This window comes from Copadichromis virginalis, linkage group LG3 (assembly GCF_057382275.1).
Source record: "Copadichromis virginalis isolate Kocher_CV1m ecotype Utaka linkage group LG3, C_Virginalis_male_GT1.1, whole genome shotgun sequence".
In the NCBI taxonomy this organism is placed as follows: domain Eukaryota; kingdom Metazoa; phylum Chordata; class Actinopteri; order Cichliformes; family Cichlidae; genus Copadichromis; species Copadichromis virginalis.
This window is the reverse complement of record NC_140620.1, coordinates 27,143,228-27,167,284: the sequence shown is the minus strand read 5'-3', so window position 1 is coordinate 27,167,284 and position 24,057 is coordinate 27,143,228. Positions and strand designations below refer to the sequence as shown.

Sequence of the window (24,057 nt, the reverse complement as noted above, 5' to 3'; positions counted from 1 at the left end):
ATAATAACCTGAATAATAACAACCTAAAAGTTCATCTTCTTTTGCAAACATTATCACTATTTGTATTGGTGCCAGCAGTTCAAGTATCGGTGTGTAATCTGAGCTGGGGAAAAGTTACTGCTGTAATACTGCATGCAGCCAACCTGATGCAGTATGTGGAAACAGGTCTGTTAGATCAGTGTTCAGTGAGACAGTGGAGCAGTTGCAGGATCATGTCCCCCTTAAGAGTATCCAACATGCAGGTTTCTCCTCATGGTTCGTGCTGATGGAGGCTGTTAACATGTTATGTGCCCTGTGCAGACACACGCTGCATCTCCCTCACACAGACACACACACAGAGAAAGAGAGAGGGAGAGAGAGAGCAGGAGGAGGAGGCGGAAACCTCCATCTGCCCTGCTCGGTGACCGACCCGTCATCCTCGGGCTCGGGGAACAGACGGATCGTCTCCTCGCTGTTGTCATTTTTTTAATTTTAACTTTCACATCTCTGGATGAGGAAACCGCGGGGAGATGATGTGACCACGGGAAAAGCGAGAGGAAATTTAACACGGAGCAGATCTTCAGTCTATATATAGGCTATGCCCCGGACTGCACCACCACCACCACCTGCCCCCCCTGGTGCCGGTAAGTCACGGAGGGAAGAGGAGGTGGGAAGCTGGGAGAGAACCGTGGTGTCCCGGGGCGGGTTGGTGCTAGCCGTGCCTGGGTATCGTTGGTAACTGACCCGTGAAAATGACTTTTGAGGTCTCGTGAGGTCGGGTTACCGTTCAGCCATGTTGCAGGAGATCGATAGGCGAGGGAGGGAGGGAGGAGGTGTGTGTGGGGGGGCCGTTGGACTCTTGACACCTGCCCTTGTTCCCCATAACTGAAGGCAGCGCGAGGGAAAACCGTTAAAAATGTGTAAATTGGCAGTTAGGCGGCTCTAAATGGCGTGATGACTCGGTGTGGCGGGGAGTCGGAGTGCCGTTCAGCCATGTTGCGGGGGGGGCTGTACAGGAGGAGGAGGGAGGTAACTAGCTAACAGCGGGGCTCCGGGGGCTCTGACTCCGACCGACCGACCGACACCGAGAGGGACGTGAGGGGAAGGGGAGGGGGTGTTGTGGAGAAGCTGGTGCCCGATGATTGTCGCCTCCCTGCCGGATGCGGCGGCAGCAGCAGCCCGCGCGGTGTCGCTTAGAGACGGAGGCAGGAGGCAGAGCGAAACGGGGTCGACGGGGGTAGTGAGTGAACCGAGGCAATGAAGAGCCTGCCAGCCACATTTGATTTATTAAATAAAATTATTTAGTGCAATTTTTTAATTAACAAGGACCTAAATGTTAAAAAGATGAAGCAGTGAATTTAGCAGGATTTTTTTTATTATTATTTACTATTATTATTTAATTGCTATAGAAAATAATTTTTATACACACACACACACACACACACACACACACACACACACACACATATATATATACATACATACATTATTTGCACAATATTTCTTGATTATTGACTTTTTTGGTGTAGTTTTGAGTCATCATGGCGCTAAAATATTTTGATTTGGGGCTGATATTCTGACGGGTCTTTTTTACATTTTTAAAATGAAATGTGATTTATTGTTTAAAATAGTTTTTTCAACAACAATCATGTTCATTTAAATTACGTGTGTTCTTGCAGCCTGTGTTCATGTGTTCATTCTTTTTTTTTTTTTGCACATTTAAATTACGTAGATATTCCTACAGACACAGGCATGTCAATTTTTAGATAATTTATTTTACTTTTTCATTGATCTTTATTTAATTACATTCCTACAATGGGACGCTGATAGATTATTATTTATTTATTCATTACATTTGTATTTATTTATTTGTTTGTTTATCTCTTTATTGTTAGCCTTCAAATGAAAGTATTTTCCTAGGATGCAGTCAATTTTTTTCCTTTCAGGGGCAAAAAGTGACCAAGGCTAACAGGCGGTGACAGGCGGAGTAGTTATTGATGATCACTGATCACAAGTGACGATTATTGTTTTTCAACAGGAAGGTCAGGGCAGGAGGTGACGAGGCAGGGTCCGTTACCATGGTGATAACAGATGATGATTTATCCCCTTATTGGGCCTTATCCATTCAATAATTTATTATTCACAGATTCACTTTGTTCCTTTTCTTCTCCTCCTCCTCCTCCCTTTATCTTCCTCTCCCCTGTTCTCTCTCGCCCTGCATCCTCGCTGCTTCCTCTTCCTCCCCCTCTCTCGTCCCGTTCCCCTCCGTTCGTCTTCCCTCCTCTCTCTTTCAGGTCACCGAGAGCCAGCAACAGCTCGCTCTGAAGATCAAATCCACCCTCGTTTCCTCTCTCTACGATGCTCTGCTCACGTCCATATGTTGAAGAACACACTCGTCTTATTTTAGCACCACTACCTTCCTCCTCCTCCTCCTCTTCCTCCTCTCTTGCCCTCCTCTCTTCTGAGTTTTGACTCCCCTTTTCACTCTCTCTCTCTTTGTCTCTCTCTCTCTCTTTCTTATTTTTTTCACACACGGAAAAAGAAAATGAAGCGTGGGTCGAGTGTGTTGCAGCCTCACTCTGCTGCAGCCAAACGACACGCACACCCTGCAAACACACACACAAAGACACACACAGGCGATGACGCACAAGCCGCAGGTTCGAGCCCCTTCCCAGCAGCCACCTCTCTGTTCAGCCCTGATGTCAGCACCAAGATGGCGTCTGACCTCCTCATCAGGCTGTCAGGTAACACACACACACACAGTGGGCACTAGAGCTGCTGCCTAATGACTAATCAATCAATTGATTATGTAATAATGAAAAGGATGGTTAGCTCCACCCCTAATGTCCAGAATTGCATCTTGTTTATGTCATTTTTGTGGATGCTAATTTGTGCTCACAAACACTACAAAAGTATGTGGACAGATCTTTGTACTGTCCTGTCGTGGGAAATGGAGTTGCGTGGGTGGAGTGAAACAATAATTGCACAAGAATAATACAGTAATACAAGAATAAATGAACAACAAGCCCATTTCCCATGTGTGTCGTCCACGTTCCTGTCACTCCCTATACTGTCTTACCTAAGGAAGGCAAAGAATGGCCAAAAATAAAAGAATATATATGATAACTTGCACGGTGTTTATCCCAAAGTAAAACGCTTTATAAAGAAAAATCTAAACATAATACAAGGTTAGTAAGTAAACCACCTACTCCACCTGTTCTGGTGGGACACAGACGTGTTCACAAGCAAAACCAGCTCATATACTATATCAACAAATGTATTCAATCCAAATCATTGAATTCAGGTGTTCCAGTCACTTCCATGGCCACAGGTGTATAAAGACAAGCACCTAGGCATGGATACTGTTTCTACAAGCATTTGTGAAAGAATGGGTCGCTCTCAGGAGCTCAGCGGACTCCATGGTGGTAATGTGCAGCCCGTTCTCATTCCCAATGCGTAAAATACCGACAACTTGTCATGTCATGTCTCATGGGAACACAAAAGGTATGTGGATGAAATTCAATGGAATGACGCTCCCGGCGGTAACTGACGTTCCAGCTGTGTATTCCAGCCCTAACCCTAACCTTAATCCTAACTCTAGCCATAACCTTAATGGTGTTAGATAGTGTTTTCCAAAGCGATTAAAGAAAACTAAATGTACATGTGCAGATTGAGTCCAAACAGTTCTCATGTTTCCTCCTGTTTCCGAACGCATAACATAGGAACATGTTGTGGCAGAAAGCATAATATACCGACGATTTGTCACACACAGTAATATGTTATGCTTTGGGAGTGGGAACGTGCTGAGGTGCCTAGTGCACGGAGATCACCAACTTTCTGCAGAAGGTATCAGTACTGACCTCCAAACGTCACGTGCCCTTCAGATAAGCTCAAGAGCAGTGTGCAGAGACGAACCACGCTTCTCCGTCTGGCAATCCGATAGGCGAGTTTGGGTTTGGCAGTTGCCAGGAGAACGGTACATGTCTAATGAGTTGAACCCTTATTTCCAGTGAAAGGAATTCTTAATGCTTCAGCACACCAAGACATATTGGACAATTTAATGCTCCCAACTTTGTGGGAACAGTTTTGGGCATGACCCCTTCCTGTTCCAACATGACTGCATACCCGTGCACAAAGCAGGGTCCATAAAAACATGGATGAGCGGTTTGGGTTTTGGAAGAACTTGACTGGCCTGCACTGAGCCCTGCCCTCAACATGACAGAACGCCTTTGGGATGAATTAGAGCGTGGGCAGACTTCATGTTAAACCCTGTGGATTAAGAATGGGATTTGACTCAAGTTCATGTGTGTGTGAAGGAAGTCGAGCAAATACTTTTGGCAATTTAATGGATGATCTCCACGTGTCCCCTCTCAATAGACATACCTGAAACACCTCACCTTTAAGGCACCCAGGAGGCATCCTTGTCAGATGTCGATGTGGAGGAGCTCCCAAATGACTGAGCTCCTCACCCTGTCTTTAAGGGAGTGCCCAGGCTCCTCATGCAGATAGCTCACTCTGTTGGTCACTCCACACAGCCTGTGGCCATACGTGAGAGCTGAAGCCTAACTCAATCAATCTTCCCTTTCACACTGTATTCACTGGGATTGGGCAGTCCAGGGGTATAATTTCCAGGGGGGTTAGGAGGGTTATGACCCCTCCAATAATCAGACCCAGCCAATATAACCCCTTTACTTTTCTTTACTCATTTCAGTTAATACCAGCAAAATAGTTGCATGTTTAATCATCTGGGAATTTATCCAGATTTATTTATTTATTTAGACAAAGATTCCCCCCCAGTGTTCAGCACAAAGTTACGCTCATGGGGCAGTCATCCCGTTCCTGCTGGGAATCACATCCTCAAACTTGGAGGTGCTCATTCCTTCCACTTCACATCTGGGTGCAAATCACCCAGCTGGTTCAGCTCGTTCGATGAGCCCAACTGAGCAGAGAGGTGATCTGGATGCAAACCCACCTTCCACTGTGTTTGTATGGGGACAGGATAGCCTGCAACAACAACATGTGATATCCCATACTCCTGAAACACCCCCTACGGGAAGTAATGAGGCCCACGGTTGGATGCCTTCTCCACATCCATGAAACACATGTAATTATGGCTATAATACATGGGTTATTCCACAGGATGTTTCAGTAATTTTCAGTACAAAGCGGTATACTGTGCCTCCACCTAAGACTGAATGCATTTTCACTATCTTCCAGTCAGCTCAGGTTTAACATGAAAAATAAAAAGGACGAGGCTGTCTCACCCTGAGTTTTCAAGGTCTACTAAAGCTATTGGTGCATACTCAAACATACCAATCAGAGCATACTGATGTAGAGCCACTTCAGAGATCAGAAAATGTTATTATTAAAAAGGAATTTTTGACCTAAAAGAAAATACGTATTCAGCCGCAGAACACATCTGAGCCTTATAACAGTGGTGGCACAGCCTGTAAGGTATAAATTAGCCCATCAGCATCACTAATAGGTGCAAATAATTATATTCTTTTACCACATGTGAGTACCCTGCAGACTTTTTACGATTATTTGCTACTTTAACTTTGCCTTTTTAATACAATAACAGCATGTTATGTTGCACTTATGAAATCATAGAATTAAAATAATGAAGATGATTTTGCGTTCATTTTATTTAATACAAAAAAATAAAACAGCTGTGAGGCAAAGGAACACATTTTGGCCTTGACAGAACGGTAGCATTCAACATCCAAGGAGTGATGGCTAAAAGCCTATTCCAAGGCACCCGGGAAATGAAAATGGTGGAAAAAGAATAACGATAATGACATTAATAAAGACAAATAAAATCAGTAAAAGGCAACATAAGCAGAATAAACAGGCAGGTTTTAAGGTTCTTTCACGGCTCTCCTCAGGCAGACTGAGGAGTAAACACCAGAAGCTGCTTCACCTCAGGTTTTTGTCCTGCTCTTTGGAGCAACTGAAAGCCCAGAAGACCTCAGAGACCATCGTCATTCACAGATCTGAAGCAAGTGGGCGGCTGCAAGAACATGAAGTACAAGATTTTTTAAATCAATAAAAAAACAAGCATCCAATATCAGGTCTTTAAAACAGGGTGATATGTCACTCTCCGGTTGAATACTATTACTCTGAGTTTAACTCCCATTGCAGTAAATTCCTGCTGCAGGTTTTATCTGCTGGAAATGAAGAGACGTGAGCGTGTAGGTGTCCGCGTACTTCGGGCATGTGTTGCAGGAGCCTGTGCGCTCTCATGAAGGCTTGAGTGCGGTTATCAGGCTGCAATTTGACCTCTGCAGTAATCTGTTTACAGTTAACTTGAATCAAATCACTCTCTGTCTCCAGAGGCCACCCAGAAGGCCCAGATGCATCCTGGGAGCCGAGAGGAAGCGGAGCAGCAGGATGAGCCAGGCGTCGCTCTCTCACCGGACAGCCCCGGGGCGAGTCCCGAGCCACCGTCCCTCACGCACACGCCTGACGGCAATACCGCTACGGACACGCTAGCTTCAGATCTGCTCCGGAAGCTAGCAGGTACGAGTTCGCCAAAACTGTGATGAGAGATACAGCACTGTGTAAAAGTCTTGAGCCAGTCCTTATTTTTTCATGTTATGTAGGGAAATGGATGCAGTGATTTACTGGAACATGTGCAAACATACACAGCATACAGCATATAAGGCAATAACAGAGTTTGTACAGTTCCAAGTACTTTGGAATGACCACAGTTATTCTTTTAGGCACCTTTCTTGTCATTTCTTGAAGTAGTCTTCAGGAATAGTTCTCCAGGACATTCAAAGCTCTCCTTTGGATCTTTCTTCTTTTTGTTCTGTTTTCTTCTGGTCTGAGCTCTGAGGAGGCCAATCCATGACTGATAATGTTCCATTTTGTGTTTTTATATCCAACTATACTTTGAGTGCATTGGAAGTGTTTTGGGATTGTTGCTGACAAATGAAGCTGCTAAATTTTGATGAATTATCTCATTACATACAGTGCCACTAATTTTTAGTGCAGTTCTTATGTAGTTTGGCATGCCCCAGCTTTTCTCACTGTTTCTCAAGAATTTCTTCTTGAGAGCCACGCTAACACTCACACAATTTCTGATGGGGCTTCAGTGAACAGTAGATCAATCAACTGAAGGTCCAAGTGCATCTCTCGACTCCTGTGTCAGGCCTTTGCTGTTTCTTAAGGACATGACTTTCAGATAAGCCTGCCATTTCTTTTTTTGTCCTCCACTTTTCCCGATTTCCCAGATTTGTTTGAGGATACACTGCACACCATATCTAGACATGCCAAGGTTTTAGCTAAAAAATCTTTGGGTATGATCTTGTTAGTGCAAAAGTGCTATGTTACGCCTGTCAAACTGTGTTATTTCTTAACATTTTTTATAGATTCAGCTAAAAAATAGGAACAAATAATTGTGTGTTCTTGCAACAGGCTGCTGGTAGCAAAGTGCCTAAAGACACTGATTAAAAATGGTTATTTGCCACGTTGTCTGTTTTGTATAGCCACAACACTGGTTCATCCCTTGAGTTAGGTGCCTTTTTATGCTTGAATGATTCACGGGTCTGCATTAAGTGGCAGTGTACAAAGAAACACTTTGAAAGACCTTCCGACAGCCTGGAAAACTACTGTTCAGCACCACAAAATATAAGAAAGTCTGACTTTGAGGCAAATATAGAGAGAAAAGAGTGGTGGTTCAAGACTTTTGCACAGTACTGTAAGTCATTTCTGACTGTTGGCTTTGCACTGGATTCCAGCCCTGCGCTCCCAGTTATAAGCCTACTGGTGTGGACGTCTTACTCACTTGTATTGGTGAACAACACAAAGTAGAGGTTCTATAGCTTGGAACCAGAACTCAGGTACCAGAGTCCAGCTGGACTGTCTGTTTTGTTTTGGGTTTTTGTTGGTTGAGGTCAAAAACATGTTACCTTCTCTAGCTTTGAATGAACTTTCACACACTGCTTCTAATCATTTATTATTATTTCTTCCCAATCACAGAGCGTCAGGAAGTGAATGGCCATGTAGTGAGACTCAAAGAAGAAGAAGAGCCAATGGAAGTCGACACAGTAGCCCAGAGTCAAATAGTAACAGAAGACGTTGCTCTGCCTGCCCCGAAAATGGTCAATCATCACATCTTCAGTGTTAAAACAGAAGATCGGGGCCTCACTGGGAACAAGGTGGCCGAGGAGTTGCACCCCAGAGCCAAAATGGCAGACCGGTGTCTCTTTGGCCTTAAAGTAGAAGGCAAGTTCTGTGCTGAAGGATGCCCGCCTGTCTCTGCAATGGCAGACAGTGCAGTCTCTGGAGCCAAACAGTTTCACTTTCAAGTGAACATGGAGGATGTCTCTGGAACTAAGATGTCGGACCACCTTCTAACTGGAGCCAAGACGGAGGACCAGCTTCTCTTTAAAGCAAAGTTTGCCGAGCGGCCTTTCTCTGGAGTCAAGGTGACCAACAAGTTTCTCTCTGGAGTCAAAACAGAGGACAAGTTTGCTTCAGGGGCCAAGATGGAGAACCAGGTTTTCTCCGGGGTGAAGATGGAGGAGCAGCTCTTCTTTGGAGCCAAGATGGAAGACCAATTTACCTCTGGAGCCAAGATGGCTGACCAGTGCCTCAGAGCAGTGCTGTGGCAGGACATGTCAGTGAACCTGGCGTCCACACTGCTGCACCAACTGTCAGGTAACCACGCAAGCTTTAATATTAATCTTGATTAAATCTAAAGTTGATTGTCGTGTTTTTACTGGTCAGAGTTGCTCCTTGATGCCGAAACATCAAATCTAAGAATACATAAAGCTGTCAAAAAAACAAATAAACGGAAAAACACAATCTTTCTTGAATATTTGTGAGTTGAATTTCAGAGATTTTTTTTTTCCCTTGAAAATATTTATATGCTCAGTTTTGTGCAGGTCTTTGGAGGTTTTTTCACTAGTAACATAGTGAAAACCCCAGTGATTGCCTGTAAGCGAGCACATGGAATCAGCTGACTTCCTTTAAACAGGAAGAAGCAGCTGTGTGAGCCGACGGGCTGGTGCAGAGAGAGCAGACCGAGACTTTAGGAAACAACAGATAAGAAACCGTGCGTATCAGAGACATGCAGCCTCAGAGGTGGAGGTAGCTGCAGAGAGAAAAGTGCATATTGTCCACTGTTTGGGTTTTAGCCAAACACACAGGTTGCATCATTTTTTTCGGTTTGCACTCGAATGCGTTTCTTTTTCTGTTGCTTGTCTGCAGAGAGGGTCAGTAAGTCCAACAGTCAGCTGGTGGACAGGATGACTCCACCCATCAGAAGCAGGTAAGTGCACACTTCCATCTATCAGCGGCATATTTTGACCTCTGACCTCAGTCATGATGGTATCCTGTATGTGTGCGTGTTGCTCTCTGTGTAGTCCTGTTTTGAAGGGTAACGACGACCAGCGCCGCTCTTCCCCGGCAGTGATCAGCTCCCAAACTCCTCCACTTGGTAATGGACTTTCAATTTTTCACTTTTCATTTCCAACAGCGTTTAACAGCAAGCCCAGACATTTGTATCCACGCACTGCAGCACATGCATACCATTCAGGCTTCTAAATGCTGCAGATGACTTCTGCAGGCTCAGCTGGGAGAGGGATCAGACACAAGGCGAAACAGTCTTACTTTTAGAGCTGTGAAGAAACAGAGTTTTACGTTTGTGTGCACAGTGTAATCGATTTTTGGGGGTTAGCCTCTCCGCTATCAAGGTCTCACTATTTGTAGAGGCCCGAGAAAAGTTTGAACCTCGATTATACCCCGCTCCTGACGCAGACACAAAAACCAGGAGACACGCCAGAGCGGCTTGAAGGCTGCTGGCAGAGTTGGTGGATTGTAATGCAAATTATCCACAGATGAGTCCAGTGGAACTGCAGTCCCTTAGCGGACTTAGGGATAGAGAAATTATGATCAAGGCTTTAGTCTAGGTGAAGTTTCCAGGAGTTAGATGACCTCTGCTAAAGATCCTGAATGTAACCACAGCCCAGCTGCTTTTATATAGTGCAGCGGTGGGCAAAGTCCAGGTTTTAGATGTGTCCTTAATCCAACACAGCTGATTTAAATGGCTAAATGACCTCCTGAACATGTTTTGAAGTTCTCCAGAGGCCTGGTAATGAACTAATCATTTGATTCAGGTGAGATCTAAAACCTGCAGGACACCGGCCCTCGAGGCCTGGAGTTGCCCACCCATGATATAGTGCATGGCTGTAAAGTCTCTTTATTTGGAGAGCTGATGTAGAAAATTGAAAGCTTGTATCTTGGTCAGGCTTAGCTACTAAAAACACAGCTTGGTTAAGTTGCACACTGCAACTACCTGGTAAATTTAAGGCACTACAACAAGTTTAATGACATCATTTAAGAATTCCATGTTTTTTGACACTTTATTTTGTAGTTTTCTGTTAATTAATCACACTGACATAATAACCTGGTTTGCACACACAGGTTAAGATTTACATGAGTGTCACAGTGTCTACATGAAAATACAGGAACTCTGCGAGGATGCTCTGCAGCTGGAGGAGGTGTAGCGCCTTGATTATTAACCGTCTCCTGGAGGTGTTTTTCTTTTCTTTATTAATGAGTCACGGCGTTATGGGTTGTTGTCATTGATGTGTTTGCCTGCCAGTCTCGGGGTAATTTGCAGTGATGGAAACTGACACTGTCAGTCAGAGTGGAAGGATTAAAGGAGCTGACGGCTGAAATAGTGATCCAGCTAAATTTACAATGAACACTGGCACAGCAGGAAGGATGTCAGGTACAAGGATGCGAGCTCCCAAACCTCCAGCTGCCTTTTTAACAGCGCGCACTTCAGCATTTACAGATAAGCCCGGTGATGTTATGAATTTTTAATGCATTAGTCTGACTCTAAATCCCTCCCTAGTCGGAGAGTATGAGGCATGACTCTAAAAACAAAGCTTCCAAATATAAAGTGTCACTTTTAAGTGATGGTCACTGTTGTTTCTATTAAAGATTAATGAAACAAGAGGAAACATTTGCATGCGTTTGATACGCACTTATTCAGTGTTTCCGACAGACTAAGTGAATATTATTGGTTGGTTATAGCGTTTGGTTACATATCAGGATAAAAAGTGTTCATGCTTTTATTTGTGCATCAGTATTATTAGTAACAGATTTTTATTTTCATTTTAATTGAAATCTTGAGTCCAGATGTAAAACACTGTTTTGTGCAAAAACCTGTTTACCTGAATTTCTACTTCAGAGGTTGAGAATGATAAAGTTTATCTAATAGTCTGTAACAACTTCAAACTTCTAATGACTGAGACGTGGAGCTGTGGCACTAGTCTTAAGTATGAAGGTAGCTCCATCGATTGGAGTAAGCTACAAACCACTGAGAAAGTCTTTTGTAGACCACCTGTTCATGGTTTCTCTGTTAGACAGACTGGATTTTAAGTATCATCATAGCTAATTCTGTCACATGCTGCTTTGTGGACCTGTTTTGAAGCCTTGAGTTTGGCGTTTTGGGGTCACCAAGAGCTCGATTCATATTCCCTGCTCGTTAGTGCTAAAATCCAGACAAAAAAACCTAGAGTTTCATAAAAAATGTAACCATGGGTTACAAGTAACCACAGAGCCGGCCGTATTCTTTGTCAGATAAGTCCATTTAGAAATCAGAATCCAGTTCAGTTATTAAGGTTAGTGGGGGTGAAGCAGAGACTGTTTAAGAGATAGACGTAGCTCTGTGGTTGGAAAAATAAACCTGCATTGTGCCTGAAGGCCAGCAGTGGTTTCAAAACTGGTTCTCCGATCTGACCTGTGTCAAAGCTTTTCTCTTATTTTGGGTTGTGTTTAATAGAAGAATAGCAGAGGTTTTTTGGTAAATCCTGTAACACCAAAATGCAAGATTATAAAACCATTAAATGGACCGATTCTTATATAGCGCTTAAAGTGTGTGCTCATTGGCTAACAATGTATAAAAACCACAAGTCATTGCAAACAGCTAGCTGCTTGCATCAGGTCAGGTATTTAACTTTAAGCCTTAATAAGAAGCAAATTTTGATGCAATAAACGTGTTTGTTTCTAACACAAATCTATGAGAAGTTACTCACGTCTAGAGGCAGCCTCAAGTGGCCATTTGAGGAACTGCAACCTCTGAGCGTTTTTTTGTTTTTAAATGTTTTTTTATGACCGTCATAAAGTTTAAAACTTCAACTTTTTAAGGTGCTCGACCAAAAATGAAGTCTGAGCTCGTGACTTTATTTGGATCTGATTATCACCCTCTGTGTTCTCTGTGCTCTTAGCCACCACAAACACTTTTGATCTCCTCCACTGACAGCTCTCAGCAAACACTCTCACTGAATGTGTGTGTTCAGTTTGCCTGCATTGTCTCTGTATCATTATTATTATTATTGCTATTATTATTACTTTTTAATGACTGCATGCTGCCTTTGTCTGCGTTATGGATGCATGCTGCTACTGGAGTGCCCTTTGGGTCTATAATAATAAAGATGGTGGTGAAGTGCGCTGACAGAGGCTACAGTCACACAGAGGTTTAGCAATAATAGCTTCCAGAGGGGCTCATCATTAAGAAGTTCTGCTGTGTGTAAAAAGCAAAAATCACGCAGAATAATAAACAAATGCTCTTCTTCTTCCTCACAGAAACCCAAACCAGCCTCAGCAGACACCAAACCACAGGTTGCTCTTACTTTTTCAGGTAACACACACACACACATGTTTTCACATCTTAGTGAGGACATTGAATTGACATAATGCTTTACCTAGCCCCTTACTCTAACCATACCCTTATTGTAACCTCACTCTAAAACCACATTTTTGAGCCTCAAAAATGCCTTCAAATTTGTGAGGACGGGCGCTTGGTCCCCACAGGTACAGTGGCATGTTTTGGTCTTCACAAAGATGCTTAAACAAGTACACACACACACACACACACACGTACACCTTTACTCCTATATCTGTGAGGACCCCCTTTAAGATAGCTATATAGAGTCAGTGAGGAAGTGCACTATCTCTAATCTTTGAGTTTCAGCCTGTTTTGGGACTCACTCTTGTTTATAGCTCTGTGAACGGTGATCCTAAATGTTGCAGCATTTTATCCAGCAGTAAAGCTTTCGAGCTGTTTTCTGGCCTTCTGGAGAGACTGAAGTCCCCGCTTATCTTCCTGCATAGCTGCAGCTCTGCCGGATTCTCCATCTCAGTGTATTCTGCCAGCGAAGGCGTCTTTGAACATTAACTTTCTGGAGATGTTTAACAAACCGGTGGGAGATTTTTTTTTTCATTAGCAGGAAGAAATTAGTACAAAGATTTCAAAGCTCTGGATTTTTTAAAAAGTTTTTATCCATGCTCGGCTCGATTTTGGAGACACAACCTTGGCATCCTGGAGGCAATTTTCATGGAGAAAATTATGGTGGATTAAAATGGAGTGTGTCTGTGATCTGCAGGAACTCAAGTGTATAAAACGACACAAATACTTCTTAGTGAGTGTACGTGTTGGTGGTGTGCAATAAGGCTTTGATCAGAAAGTGAGGCAAGAATGAAGTACGCTCTGGATACTGTAAGCAGGCTAACACATATACTATGTATAGTGTGGTAAACTAATTGAGTCCTTTTGTATTATTCTAGGGCCTTTACTTCACAATATAAGGCATCTGTTTTTGAAGTGTTGTGATTTGGCACTTTAAAAATAAAATTGCAATTTGAAGAAATCCAAATTCAAATAAAAAATTGCCCATAAAAGTGTTTTTGGTGAGAGTGGGCTGACTTCATCTACAACATAACCCTTACACTCACACTAACAACTCAAAAAGAAGCTTTTAATATAAAAAATGGCTTCATTATAAACTAACAAAGCCGTTACTGAGAGTGTGAAAGGCATTGAATGCTATTGTACTCGGCGTCCCGCTCCTTCTTCTTCTGTTGTGATTTTTATCTGTGTTTCGGGCTCCACTCTTACATCAGGATGTGTGACTCGATCAGGATTAGCGTGCTGCCACTTTTGGGAGCGATTTATTGCATCGTTTTACAAAACTACAGTGCATCTGACAGAGTTAAACCCGAGCCTATTTTTGAGCGCCAGCTCTCAGCCATGCTTCATGGCGGTGGACTCAATCAGCACTTTGACATCCTCGATGGGGTTTTTATGGTCATTTTTTCACAGTTGCAGTTTACGTTTAATGAGAAATGTAGTTTTTCTCTCAGCTTTCCACATTAAAGACACTGTGAGGTGTCAGCCTGGAGAGTTTTGTCCTCCCGTTACTCTTTTCGTGACGGGACTTGTGGTTTTGAGCGCCTCTCTCATAGAGAACCATCATAAAACTTCCAAAACCAGGAGCACCTGTCTCCCAGAACTAATGCCACACATGAAACACTGAAACACTGACGAAGAGGTGAGTTTTAAGAGGACATGGAAAAACAAACAAGGTCAAGCGGAAGTTGTCGCTGCTTGTAGTGAAAGCGTTTTTTGTGGCTCCATTCTGTGAGTTTGTTTAAGGAATTGAAGAACCATGAAACTGTTAGTACTGTTCACCTGATGTTTGTCTACCTGTGCCCTCTAATCAAGCTAATCACTCATTGTTACATAAACGAGGTTCACTATGATCTGATTATCTCCAGCTGTCATGTATTTCACCTTCTCTTCATGCTAAAAGTGAGAAATGAAATCATTTCCTGGTGTTATGTCTCATTCTTAAACCCTCTCAGATCTGAAGCGTGTATATAAATCCAAACCAGCTTTATCCATAAAACACTTTAAACAACAGCTGAACAAAGTGCTTGAGATTAAAGATAGAATAAAAATACAAAAATATAATAAAATACAAAAATAAATAAACTAATAATAATACATATATATTTGAAAACAAAAGTGCATTTCAAGCATAATTACAACAAAATAATAACAAGTTAAAACCAACTGTAAAAACCAGCCAAGCGCACGCTAGAAAAACCTGCACCTGATTGGTTGCTGTCCTCTCCCACAGTGAGTCCCGCTGTGACCGCTTGGAGATTCATAGACAAATATCTGTTACCGTCATTTATGTGTTACAAGCTTTTGTCGTGTCCTTGCCTTCCAGGTGTCACGTGTGCGGTTTTGAGACCGAAGGACAGGCCCTTTTCCAGAGTCACATGACCGAACACCGCCAATGGGAGCACAGATCCTTCTCGCTGCACTGCTGCGTGTGCGACCACTCGACCAATCAGGAGGCAGAGATGAGGGCTCACGTCTGCACGCACATTCAGGGCGAAGTGAGGTAGGTGTAAGGATCCCTAACGACCCCCCTCCCCCCCGGATACGTGACCACACATCCACGTGTCAGCACATGATTACATCGTTAAATTTAAATTTACTTAGATTTTTGAGTTGTTTTTAAGCGAAACAACCCCAAACCTTATATGACAAATGACGATGATGATATTTTATCTTTTGGACAATATTTTTACAAAAATCTATCATATCAATAGTAAAAATAATCATGTCTGCAGTGCTCCTTTGAGGCGTTAATACGACCTTACAAACGGTTTTCTGTGTATGACTTATTAAATAAGTGGAAACATCTAATAAAACGTACTTTAAACATAAAAAACCTTTGAGGTGAAAGTCGAGGCTGAACAGAATCAGTTTCTAAATCTTTGCTCAGTTACTGATATGAAGAAGTAAACTGAACTAAACAGTAAGATAGAGGTAGAGCTTTTATTGGTACATTTAAATTCTTCATTGAATGGATTTAAAACGAATTTGTTGATGTTAGATGCAGGTGAGCGTGCTTTCTGTCAGCATCCTCGTGTAATGTGTGGGTCATTAACTCCTCCCTCTACCTTTCCTGACTCCCAGATGCCCTGTTACCCTTCCTGCCACAGCCTCCACCTCCAGCAGCGGTGCTCGTTCAGTTGCCACGGCAACCCAGCCGGAGACAAGCACCTCAGAGCATCGCTGCCGCATCTGCCAGAGGTCGTTTCCAGGGCAACAGGAGCTGCTGGTTCACTTCCAGGGTCATCGCCAGGGCAACCAGTACCGCTGCGACCGGTGTGGCCACCTGACCCGGACAGCCAACAAGCTGGTGGAACACGTGCGCGTGCACACGGGGGAGCGACCGTTCACCTGTGACCTCTGCCCCTACAGCGCCAAGCGGCGGGACAGTCTGCGCCTGCACTGCAAGGTCAAACACGCTGCGCACTTCTTCAACGGGGGCGCGACGGACGCACCCGCCGACGTGCATACGCACCGGTCATACGTGCATGCAGACAATCAGCGCTCGAACAAGCACGTCCAGCGGCTGCACACACCGCCAAGCGCTCACACTGCTGCATCCTCCTCCTCTGTTCCTCCTCTTCTTCTTCATCCATCGCTGTCCGACCGCGCTGGATGGAGGGATTTGTCTCCTCTCCTCCCGATCACGACCCTCATCTCTCTGAAACAGCGCTCTCCTTCATCTTCCTCCTCCTCCTCTTCATCTTTCTCTACCAAACACTCTTTTCTTGGTTACCTCGGCCTGACAACTTCTTTGTAAAGCCTCCCTGCTTTTGGTCCTCCTCTCTTCGTCTCCTTCTCTTCTAATTTCTCCTCTTCCTCTTCTTCCTTTTCTCTTCTATCCATCCTCTGGACTCTTAAAGCGATGGATGTAAAGCTCTGTAATGTATCCAAGGTACTGTCACTCAGCACTATGTATGAGAATGTCAAACAGCACTGAAAACACACCGATAAGGAACGTTTTTGAATTTATTCAACTTTTGCATCATGCTCGTGATTTTTGCTGCATTCCTGCCTGCTTTAGCCCGTCATATAATCACTGAACTCTTAGCTATTTAACCGTGTGACATATTTATTGCCTGTCTCTCTTGTCCTCCAGAAACCTTGAACTTAAAAAGTCGAATTTTATTATAAATTGTTCTAATCAGAAACACGAGATGCTGTGAAGTAAGGGTCATTTATTGAGATGATGAGATAATGTTGAGGGTGAGATAGTTTGTTTTTCTTTTAAAACACAACGTGTTTTTTAGACATTTTCTTTAAAAAAGCAGCGGACTTCAAAAAAACATGATTAAAGGAAGAAAATAAGAGTTGTCAGCATTTCTAGCAGCTCTTTAAGGCAATATCTATATGAAGGTTTACTTAACTGTTTACTTTGAGTTCAGCATGCTAACTGTTCCACAGTACAATGCTAATATAGCAGGTATGATGCTAATCGTATTCTATGTTCTTATTTTGTTATGTGAACATGCTAACTTTTGCTAATTATCGGCAGTGAGAACAAGCTACTGCTACTACTGAGAATGTCCTTAGTTCGGTATGCTTATATGTTAATTTTTGCTAATTAACCGCTGAGGCTAATGGAAATGTCTTTAGTTTTATTGTTGTATTATTTGCTTATTGCTGCTGAGACTTCGAACTTTTTTACTTGGTATAAATGTCTTTAGTCTAGCTTTTTAGCATGGTAATGATGGCGATTTAATACTAAAAAAATGCAGTTCAGCTAAGAGTTATATATATATATATATATATGTCTTTAATTTAGATTGTTACTGCGCTAATATTTGCAATTTATCACAACAAACAATGCTGCTTAAATTGATGAGAAGGGTGTTAGTTTAACATGCTGTTTAGCACTAAACACAATATACAAGTGAGGCTGATGGGAATGCCTTGTGCTGATTTTTAGCATTGATAATGTTGGCCATATCTTGCTGTGGCATGTGAACATGCTAACCTTTGCTAATTTGCACTAAAAGAAATCACCACTTAGGCTGATGGGATATTATCAGTTTATCATGCTAATTTGCACGAATGATGCATTCCAGTTGAAGTTGGAATTTCCAAGTTCCCAGTTGGAATTGGACCCCCCTCTCAAGTTGGATTTCCAATAGAAAGTGAGACCAGCCCCACCAACCCGACTTCTCAATCCCAAATGGTGGCTCCGAATCGCTTCGTAAAACTTTCATTCGTGCTGCCAGTGTTGTGTATCTGTGCCTGACTCTAGCCTCAAATGTGTTGCAGGGGCGTTTTAAGTGCAAAAACACAAGCGTTGCACTGTGTTAATAGTGATGCACGAATGGCTCTACTTTGCTTAGAAGCAAAACTAATCCTGGTATCCCTTGCTTTTCTGACTTTAGTACTGGAATACATTCAAATGAGGAGTGACATCACTCCCAGTATTGACAACCGACTTCTGAGTTAAATGGATTCACCATAAAAATAAGCTATTGATGTTACTGGGATTGAGAATGTCTTTAGTTTTGTGTGTTACGTGCTAACCTTTCAGTTTTGTATAGGCTCAAAGGGATGTCTGTAGCATGTTAGTATCTTAAACTTTCGAAGTTAGTACTATTCACACGCAATATTCCTGAGGGGGTTTGAAACTGCATTACTTTAGGGTGCTAACATGATCATTTCCACTGAAGTTATGAGAATATAATTATGGTGCATTCCAGATTAAGTCGAACTTTCAGAATTCCCTGTTGGAATCGTTGTCTCAAACACCCCCTGAACCTGGAGTTCCAACTGATAAAGTGGGAGAAACCCCTATATAAAAATCGAAAATGGTGGCAGTGAATGGAAAAAGTAGTGAAACTGTAATACTTTCTATCTGTGCCACTACTGACTTGCTAAATAAGCCATATACAGAGCAGTGAGAACGCTCTGTCCGTGAACGTGCTGCAGCTACATTTTTAAGCACAAAAACCAAACATTATGCTGTGTTCCTAGTGATGACATGAATGACTGCTTTGCTAAGAAACAAAACAAATCCTGTTTGTCGTGCTTTTCTGACTTTAGTACTGAAATAGACTAACTCTGGAATAACTTCACTCCAGAGTTCTGAATTAACTGGAATGGGACATTACCGTAGGGTATTAGCATGCTAACACTGGCTAATGAAAGCAAAAAAAAACACACAGCAAGGCTATCAGTCCTCAGCTTATTGCGTAAACATGCTAACATTTGCCATTTAGCATTAAACAGAGCATCTAGCTGAGCTGATGAAAATGTTACTAGCTTTATTATTTTATCCTGAATTTGGTTAAAGTCATCAGGATGTTTGTGTCAAGTCTTTAATGCTCCATGTAAATCCATCCAGCCAACAAATGTGGAGATATTTCCAACAGACCAATTCAGAGAACCACTCAAGGTTTAAATCATTGGTGTTTCACTGAGTTCATCTACAACTGTGAGTGAAAGCATTTTAAACCAGATGCTGCAGCCGAAGTATACTTTTTATAATCTGTTGCTTATTGTCTTAGCCATTCTAATCGTAAAGTCTATATTTTCTGAGAGACCATCTTCACTTGTTGTGTCTGACTTTGGTATTGTATTACTGCAGAAAGCTCACATTTGATGAGAACACTTTATTTTATTTGACTTGTTGCATGAATTATTTAAAGTTACCATCCTTCAGTCTGCTGCTTCCACTTCAATATTGGAGGATTTTTGGGGTTATTCGTGGTTTCTGGAGGACAGTGATGATACTTCTAATATTTGTGTTGTATATTGATAATGTATTTGTGTTTACATGACTACATGGGGCTCCTGGGAGTCTGAAATGTCTTAATTTAAGGTTGCACTATATGTAGACAGAAGAAAAGTCAGTTTAGAACACTTTAGCCTTTTGCAAAAACACTTTAAGTGTTGGTTTGTTTTGTAACTTCGCCGAAGGAAAAGTCGAAACCCACAGCCAAATAATTACTCTGCAGATTCAGTCCCAGGGATCCAGTTTTTGTTAAATTATCCAGTACTAACAGCTGATCCACGACTGGTATGGGGCAGGGACAGCTGCTCAATAAAGTGTCGAAAATATGTTTTTTCAGTGAGTATTATTTATTAAGGTTTAAAGCCGAAGAGCATCTTTCTTTCCTGAGGCAGGGAACGGCTTTAGTTTGAAGACAGTAAAAACCCGAAGTTGTATTACCAAACGCACAACACAACCTAAGCTAGCTTAAAAATTCTTTTAAAAGGAAGAATAATGCCCACTATGATTATTTGGTGATTGTCCCTTCTATCTGTTCCTACTTTGATAATAGCATAGCCACAGCGGCCTCACAGTGGGTGAAATGTCTTGCAGATTACAGGATTCAATCAAAATCTTATCTGTGATTGTTATTAGTTATGACAACAAAAGCTTATTTTATTCATAAAACATAACATTTTGCTTAAAAATTAAGACTTTCCTGTAGATTGTCTGGGCACACAATGACTTCTTTATGCTCAGAGCCAAATTTCATTGCACATGATGTTTTTGTTATATTTTCCACTGTTTTAATTATTTTTATGACCTGGTGGAAGCACTCACCGTGCCATTTATCTTTAGGAAACAATTAAATTCACAAAAGTGATTGTCCTGGTCACAACAAGACAAAGTTTGAAAAGAGTAATATACACTTGCCAGACACTTTACTAGGACTATTTTACAAACCGCCGATCTGCTGGGATTTTCCTTCACGCCCATCTCTAAACTACGGTTTACAGATGGAAAAGAGAAAATATCCAGTGAGCCTCAGTTTTCTGCATGAAAATGTCTTGTTGATGTCAGACATCAGGGGTGAAGGGTCAGACTGCTTTGAGCTGATTTGAAGGCAACAGTAAGTCAAAGAATCACTCATTACAACTAAAGTATGCAGAAGAACAGTGGCTACTGTAATCACACTACATTTTTCAGTAATGTGGTGTATTACTGCACAAAATTCAATAATATGTTGGCAGTGATGTTGTTACTTGCGTTAAGGTTTTTCAATTATCTGCAGGTTGGGTGGACGGAAAGAAAAAACAACTGCAAACTTGAGCTACATTGAGGTGATTTCAGTTCATGTGTGGGAGGAGGAAAATAGTGGGCCGGTCTGCAGCAGAGACATCGACATTACCTTTATTTTTATTGCACGAAAGAACGAGAGCACAATGGTGAAGTGCAAACTGCACCCAGGACACAAACAATCACATTATGCTGCTAACACAACTTTGGCTCTTTGCAAACATCAGCACAGACAGCATGCTAACACAAAGTCAGCAAGCAACCCAGAGTGATGACAAACCTTAGTGCATGCAGACTTCAGTCCAGCAGCCAGAGCCTGAACTTCAACAGAGTCAGTAATGAGCAGTCTGGACTATAATAATAATAATAATAATGATGGATTGGATTTATATAGCGCTTTTCAAGGCACCCAAAGCGCTTTACAATACCACTATTCATTCACTCTCACATACTGGTGGAGGCAAGCTACAGTTGTAGCCACAGCTGCCCTGGGGCAGACTGACAGAAGCGAGGCTGCCATATCACGCCATCGGCCCCTCTGGCCAACACCAGTAGGCGGTAGGGTAAAGTGTCTTGCCCAAGGACACAACGACCAGGACAGAGAGCCCGGGGATCGAACCGGCGACCTTCCGGTTACAGATACGCTTCCCAACCCCCTGAGCCACGGTCGCCCCTATAGTCTCCATTTGTGTCTGTTCATGTTTTTATAGTAGAATCACGGTGGAAGTCGCTTTGGGCACAACATGTCAAACATGAAGCAGACGGGATACAGCAGCAGAAGACCACACCAGGTGCCTGCAAGATAAGAGCAGGAAAGTGAGGCTACAATTCAAATCGAACAATACAAAACTGCAAAAGTGTTGCCTGGTCTGAGTCTCTTTAGCATTCGGCCATAATTTGATTTAAACGCCATAAAATCATGGATCCATCCTGTCTGGTATCGACGGTTAAGACTGGTGATGTAATATAATCAACAATCTTCTGGATACACTGTGTGCTCCTTAGCACAAACTGAGAATCATTCAAACACCACAGCCTACCTGAGTATTGTTGCTGACTGTGTCCATCCCTTTATGGCCATAGTGTACTCATCTTCTGATGGCTGCTGCCAGCAGGGTAACACACCATGTGGCAAATCATTTAAAAGCGATTTCTCGAACATGACAATGACTCACTGCACTCACTGACCTCCACAGTGATGCAGTGTATCAGGAGGAAATAAAGGAAGCAGTGAAACATCTATCCTCGGTATCTAGAGCATGTGACCAGCGCTCATTACAGATGCCATGCATACATGTTGGGCTCTCTTCCCTCAGAAACCTTTAGTGAGTGAATGAAGGCCAACAGGTGTCCTTTATAATTGAGCTCTGATCCGGCAGCTTGTTGAGGGGAGGTCAGGTCTAAGATCACGTTCACCAGCGCTTCTCAGTGAGGAACATTCACCTACGCTAGTGTTACATAATGTGTTTGTAGAGCACTGCAGCACGTCAACAAGGCAGGAACCTCATCAGGGGACGCTTGGACCCAGAAACGGGGTCGAGACCTCATCACTCAGGTTGGGTCTGCTTCAACAGCTGAATTTCACACAAAGCAGTGTAAAATACAACGACACCCTGAGCTCATCTTTGCCTCTTTTTTTCCTTTTTCTCTGCCGCATCCTGTCACTGTTTGCTGCCATGATCAATGAAGCTTAATTTCATCTGACTCGCCTTTGCCCTCGTGTCTTCCTCCCTCACGTGAGAGGAAGATCGTGTTACAGAGGAAGCTGAACCTGTTAACTGGGGCAGGGATTCAGCGTGGCGCCTGGATCAAATTAAAAATAAATAAATAAAATTTCATGGAGCTGAAATATAAACTCTGTCAGATTGGCTGTGCAGAGAGGGAGGGGCAGAGTTTTTACACAGAAACCAGGGATGAAGGTCACACACCACACTCACCAGGCGAGTGGGAGGATAAGTGTCAATCGCCACAGGTCCTGTCCCCTCCTCGCCAGTTGCCACGGTTACCTGGCATGTTGTAAGTCCCCGTGGCGGCGAGCGGGCGGCCCTTCTATTGGCCGGGAGCCGCTCTGGCCTCGGCGAATCGCGGAGAAGCGTGAAGGCCGCACTCACACAGAGGTCATTATTAGATTTGAGTAAATGGCATTAGAGGCGAGGAAGAAGAGGAGGAGGAGAAGCGTGTCAGTTAGAGGTGCAGTCAGGCTGCCAAGGACGCCTCACGCGTTCACAGAGGCAGAAAATGTTCACACGTGGACGAATACGAGCACTGAATAATCATTTAAAGGCACTTAGTGCCAATGAATGTGTTTAAAATGACTTGAGATCTTTTAAATTGACTAAATCTGTCAGCAGAATGTGAAGAAATAACTCCAAGGTGTCTGTGGTTGGTGCTGTAGAGATATCAGCTAAAGCTGAGCCGAAGCCAGGCTGTACCTTTCATGTATCACAACATCAGGGGTCAAAGGTGAAGTGAAAGCAAAGAAGGTGGACACAGATTCTGGCCTGGATAAGTTGTCTGCTTGAACATGCAAACAGATGCTTATTTTTCCTTCACTTCACCATTGTTGTGTTGATATTTAAAATTAAAATTTAATTAAAGGTAAACAATTTACTTTATTTCACTTCTATAACTTCATAAATGCAACAAAAACATGTTACTAATGCAAAAAAAATGCTAACTTAACGTACTAAATATCATAAATAGCCGGCTTCACAGTTACAGGATATGTCGCCGTCATTAGAGGCCCAGATATTCTTACAGATGTTTGTTTGCTTTGTTTTTTCAGTTGCTGACATTTTATATTCATTTAAGAGTAAACATGACCCTTGTGCTGCTGGAAAAAGTACATTTCCTGATTTGGGGTTTTGATAAAGTCTGTGTCTAATATAAATGAGTTTTAAAGTTTAAAAAAGCAGCACAGCAGTGAAATGCTGCACCCTGCTGGTGAAATATATAGTTAAATTGTGCAAATACAAAAAGTAACTTTACATTTATTCTAAGGTTATTATAGTTGCCTATAACTAAATTAATGTCTGACTTAAATATGCCGAGAAAACACATGAAAATAACATCAAGCCATTCAGGACATGTCACAGATAAAGACTGTGCTTTCTGACATGCCAGAACATTAGTCACATAATGCTTTAGAAGTGATAAAAAACATGAATCACCTGCACAGTTTTATGAATTTATGGAGACCGAAACTGTTGTTCGTGTCAGGCTGTAAACATGTTTATTTCTGCTCTAAAGTTACACATCCTAACATGGGAGTCAGTGGGGAGTGACTCGCTGTTGCAGGCAGCCTCAAGTGGCTGTTAGGTGAACTGAACTGCTGTTTTTGGTAGTAAAGTCTTGGCTCTGGTCCCATTTTTTGTTTCAAACCAGC

At 42.6% G+C, this 24,057-nt stretch overlaps 1 protein-coding gene across 4 annotated transcripts; it reads left to right on the top strand.

Moving 5' to 3' along the window:
* Positions 1-237: 237 nt before the first annotated feature.
* LOC146713766 (uncharacterized) lies at positions 238-19,723 on the top strand. 4 transcript variants are annotated; one of them, XM_085450199.1, is made up of 10 exons: positions 238-623; positions 2,522-2,723; positions 6,313-6,498; positions 7,963-8,643; positions 8,963-9,040; positions 9,196-9,256; positions 9,351-9,424; positions 12,583-12,637; positions 15,012-15,188; positions 15,770-19,723. In XM_085450199.1, the coding sequence occupies exons 2-10, from the start codon at positions 2,525-2,527 to the stop codon at positions 16,443-16,445; spliced, it is 2,187 nt and encodes a 728-aa protein (XP_085306325.1). In that variant the 5' UTR covers positions 238-623; positions 2,522-2,524; the 3' UTR covers positions 16,446-19,723. The 4 variants fall into 4 exon arrangements, with proteins under 4 accessions (XP_085306325.1, XP_085306310.1, XP_085306317.1 ...); XM_085450184.1 differs by having other exon boundaries at positions 2,274-2,723; XM_085450191.1 differs by lacking the exon at positions 238-623 and adding an exon at positions 1,070-2,060 and having other exon boundaries at positions 2,274-2,723.
* Positions 19,724-24,057: the final 4,334 nt, after the last annotated feature.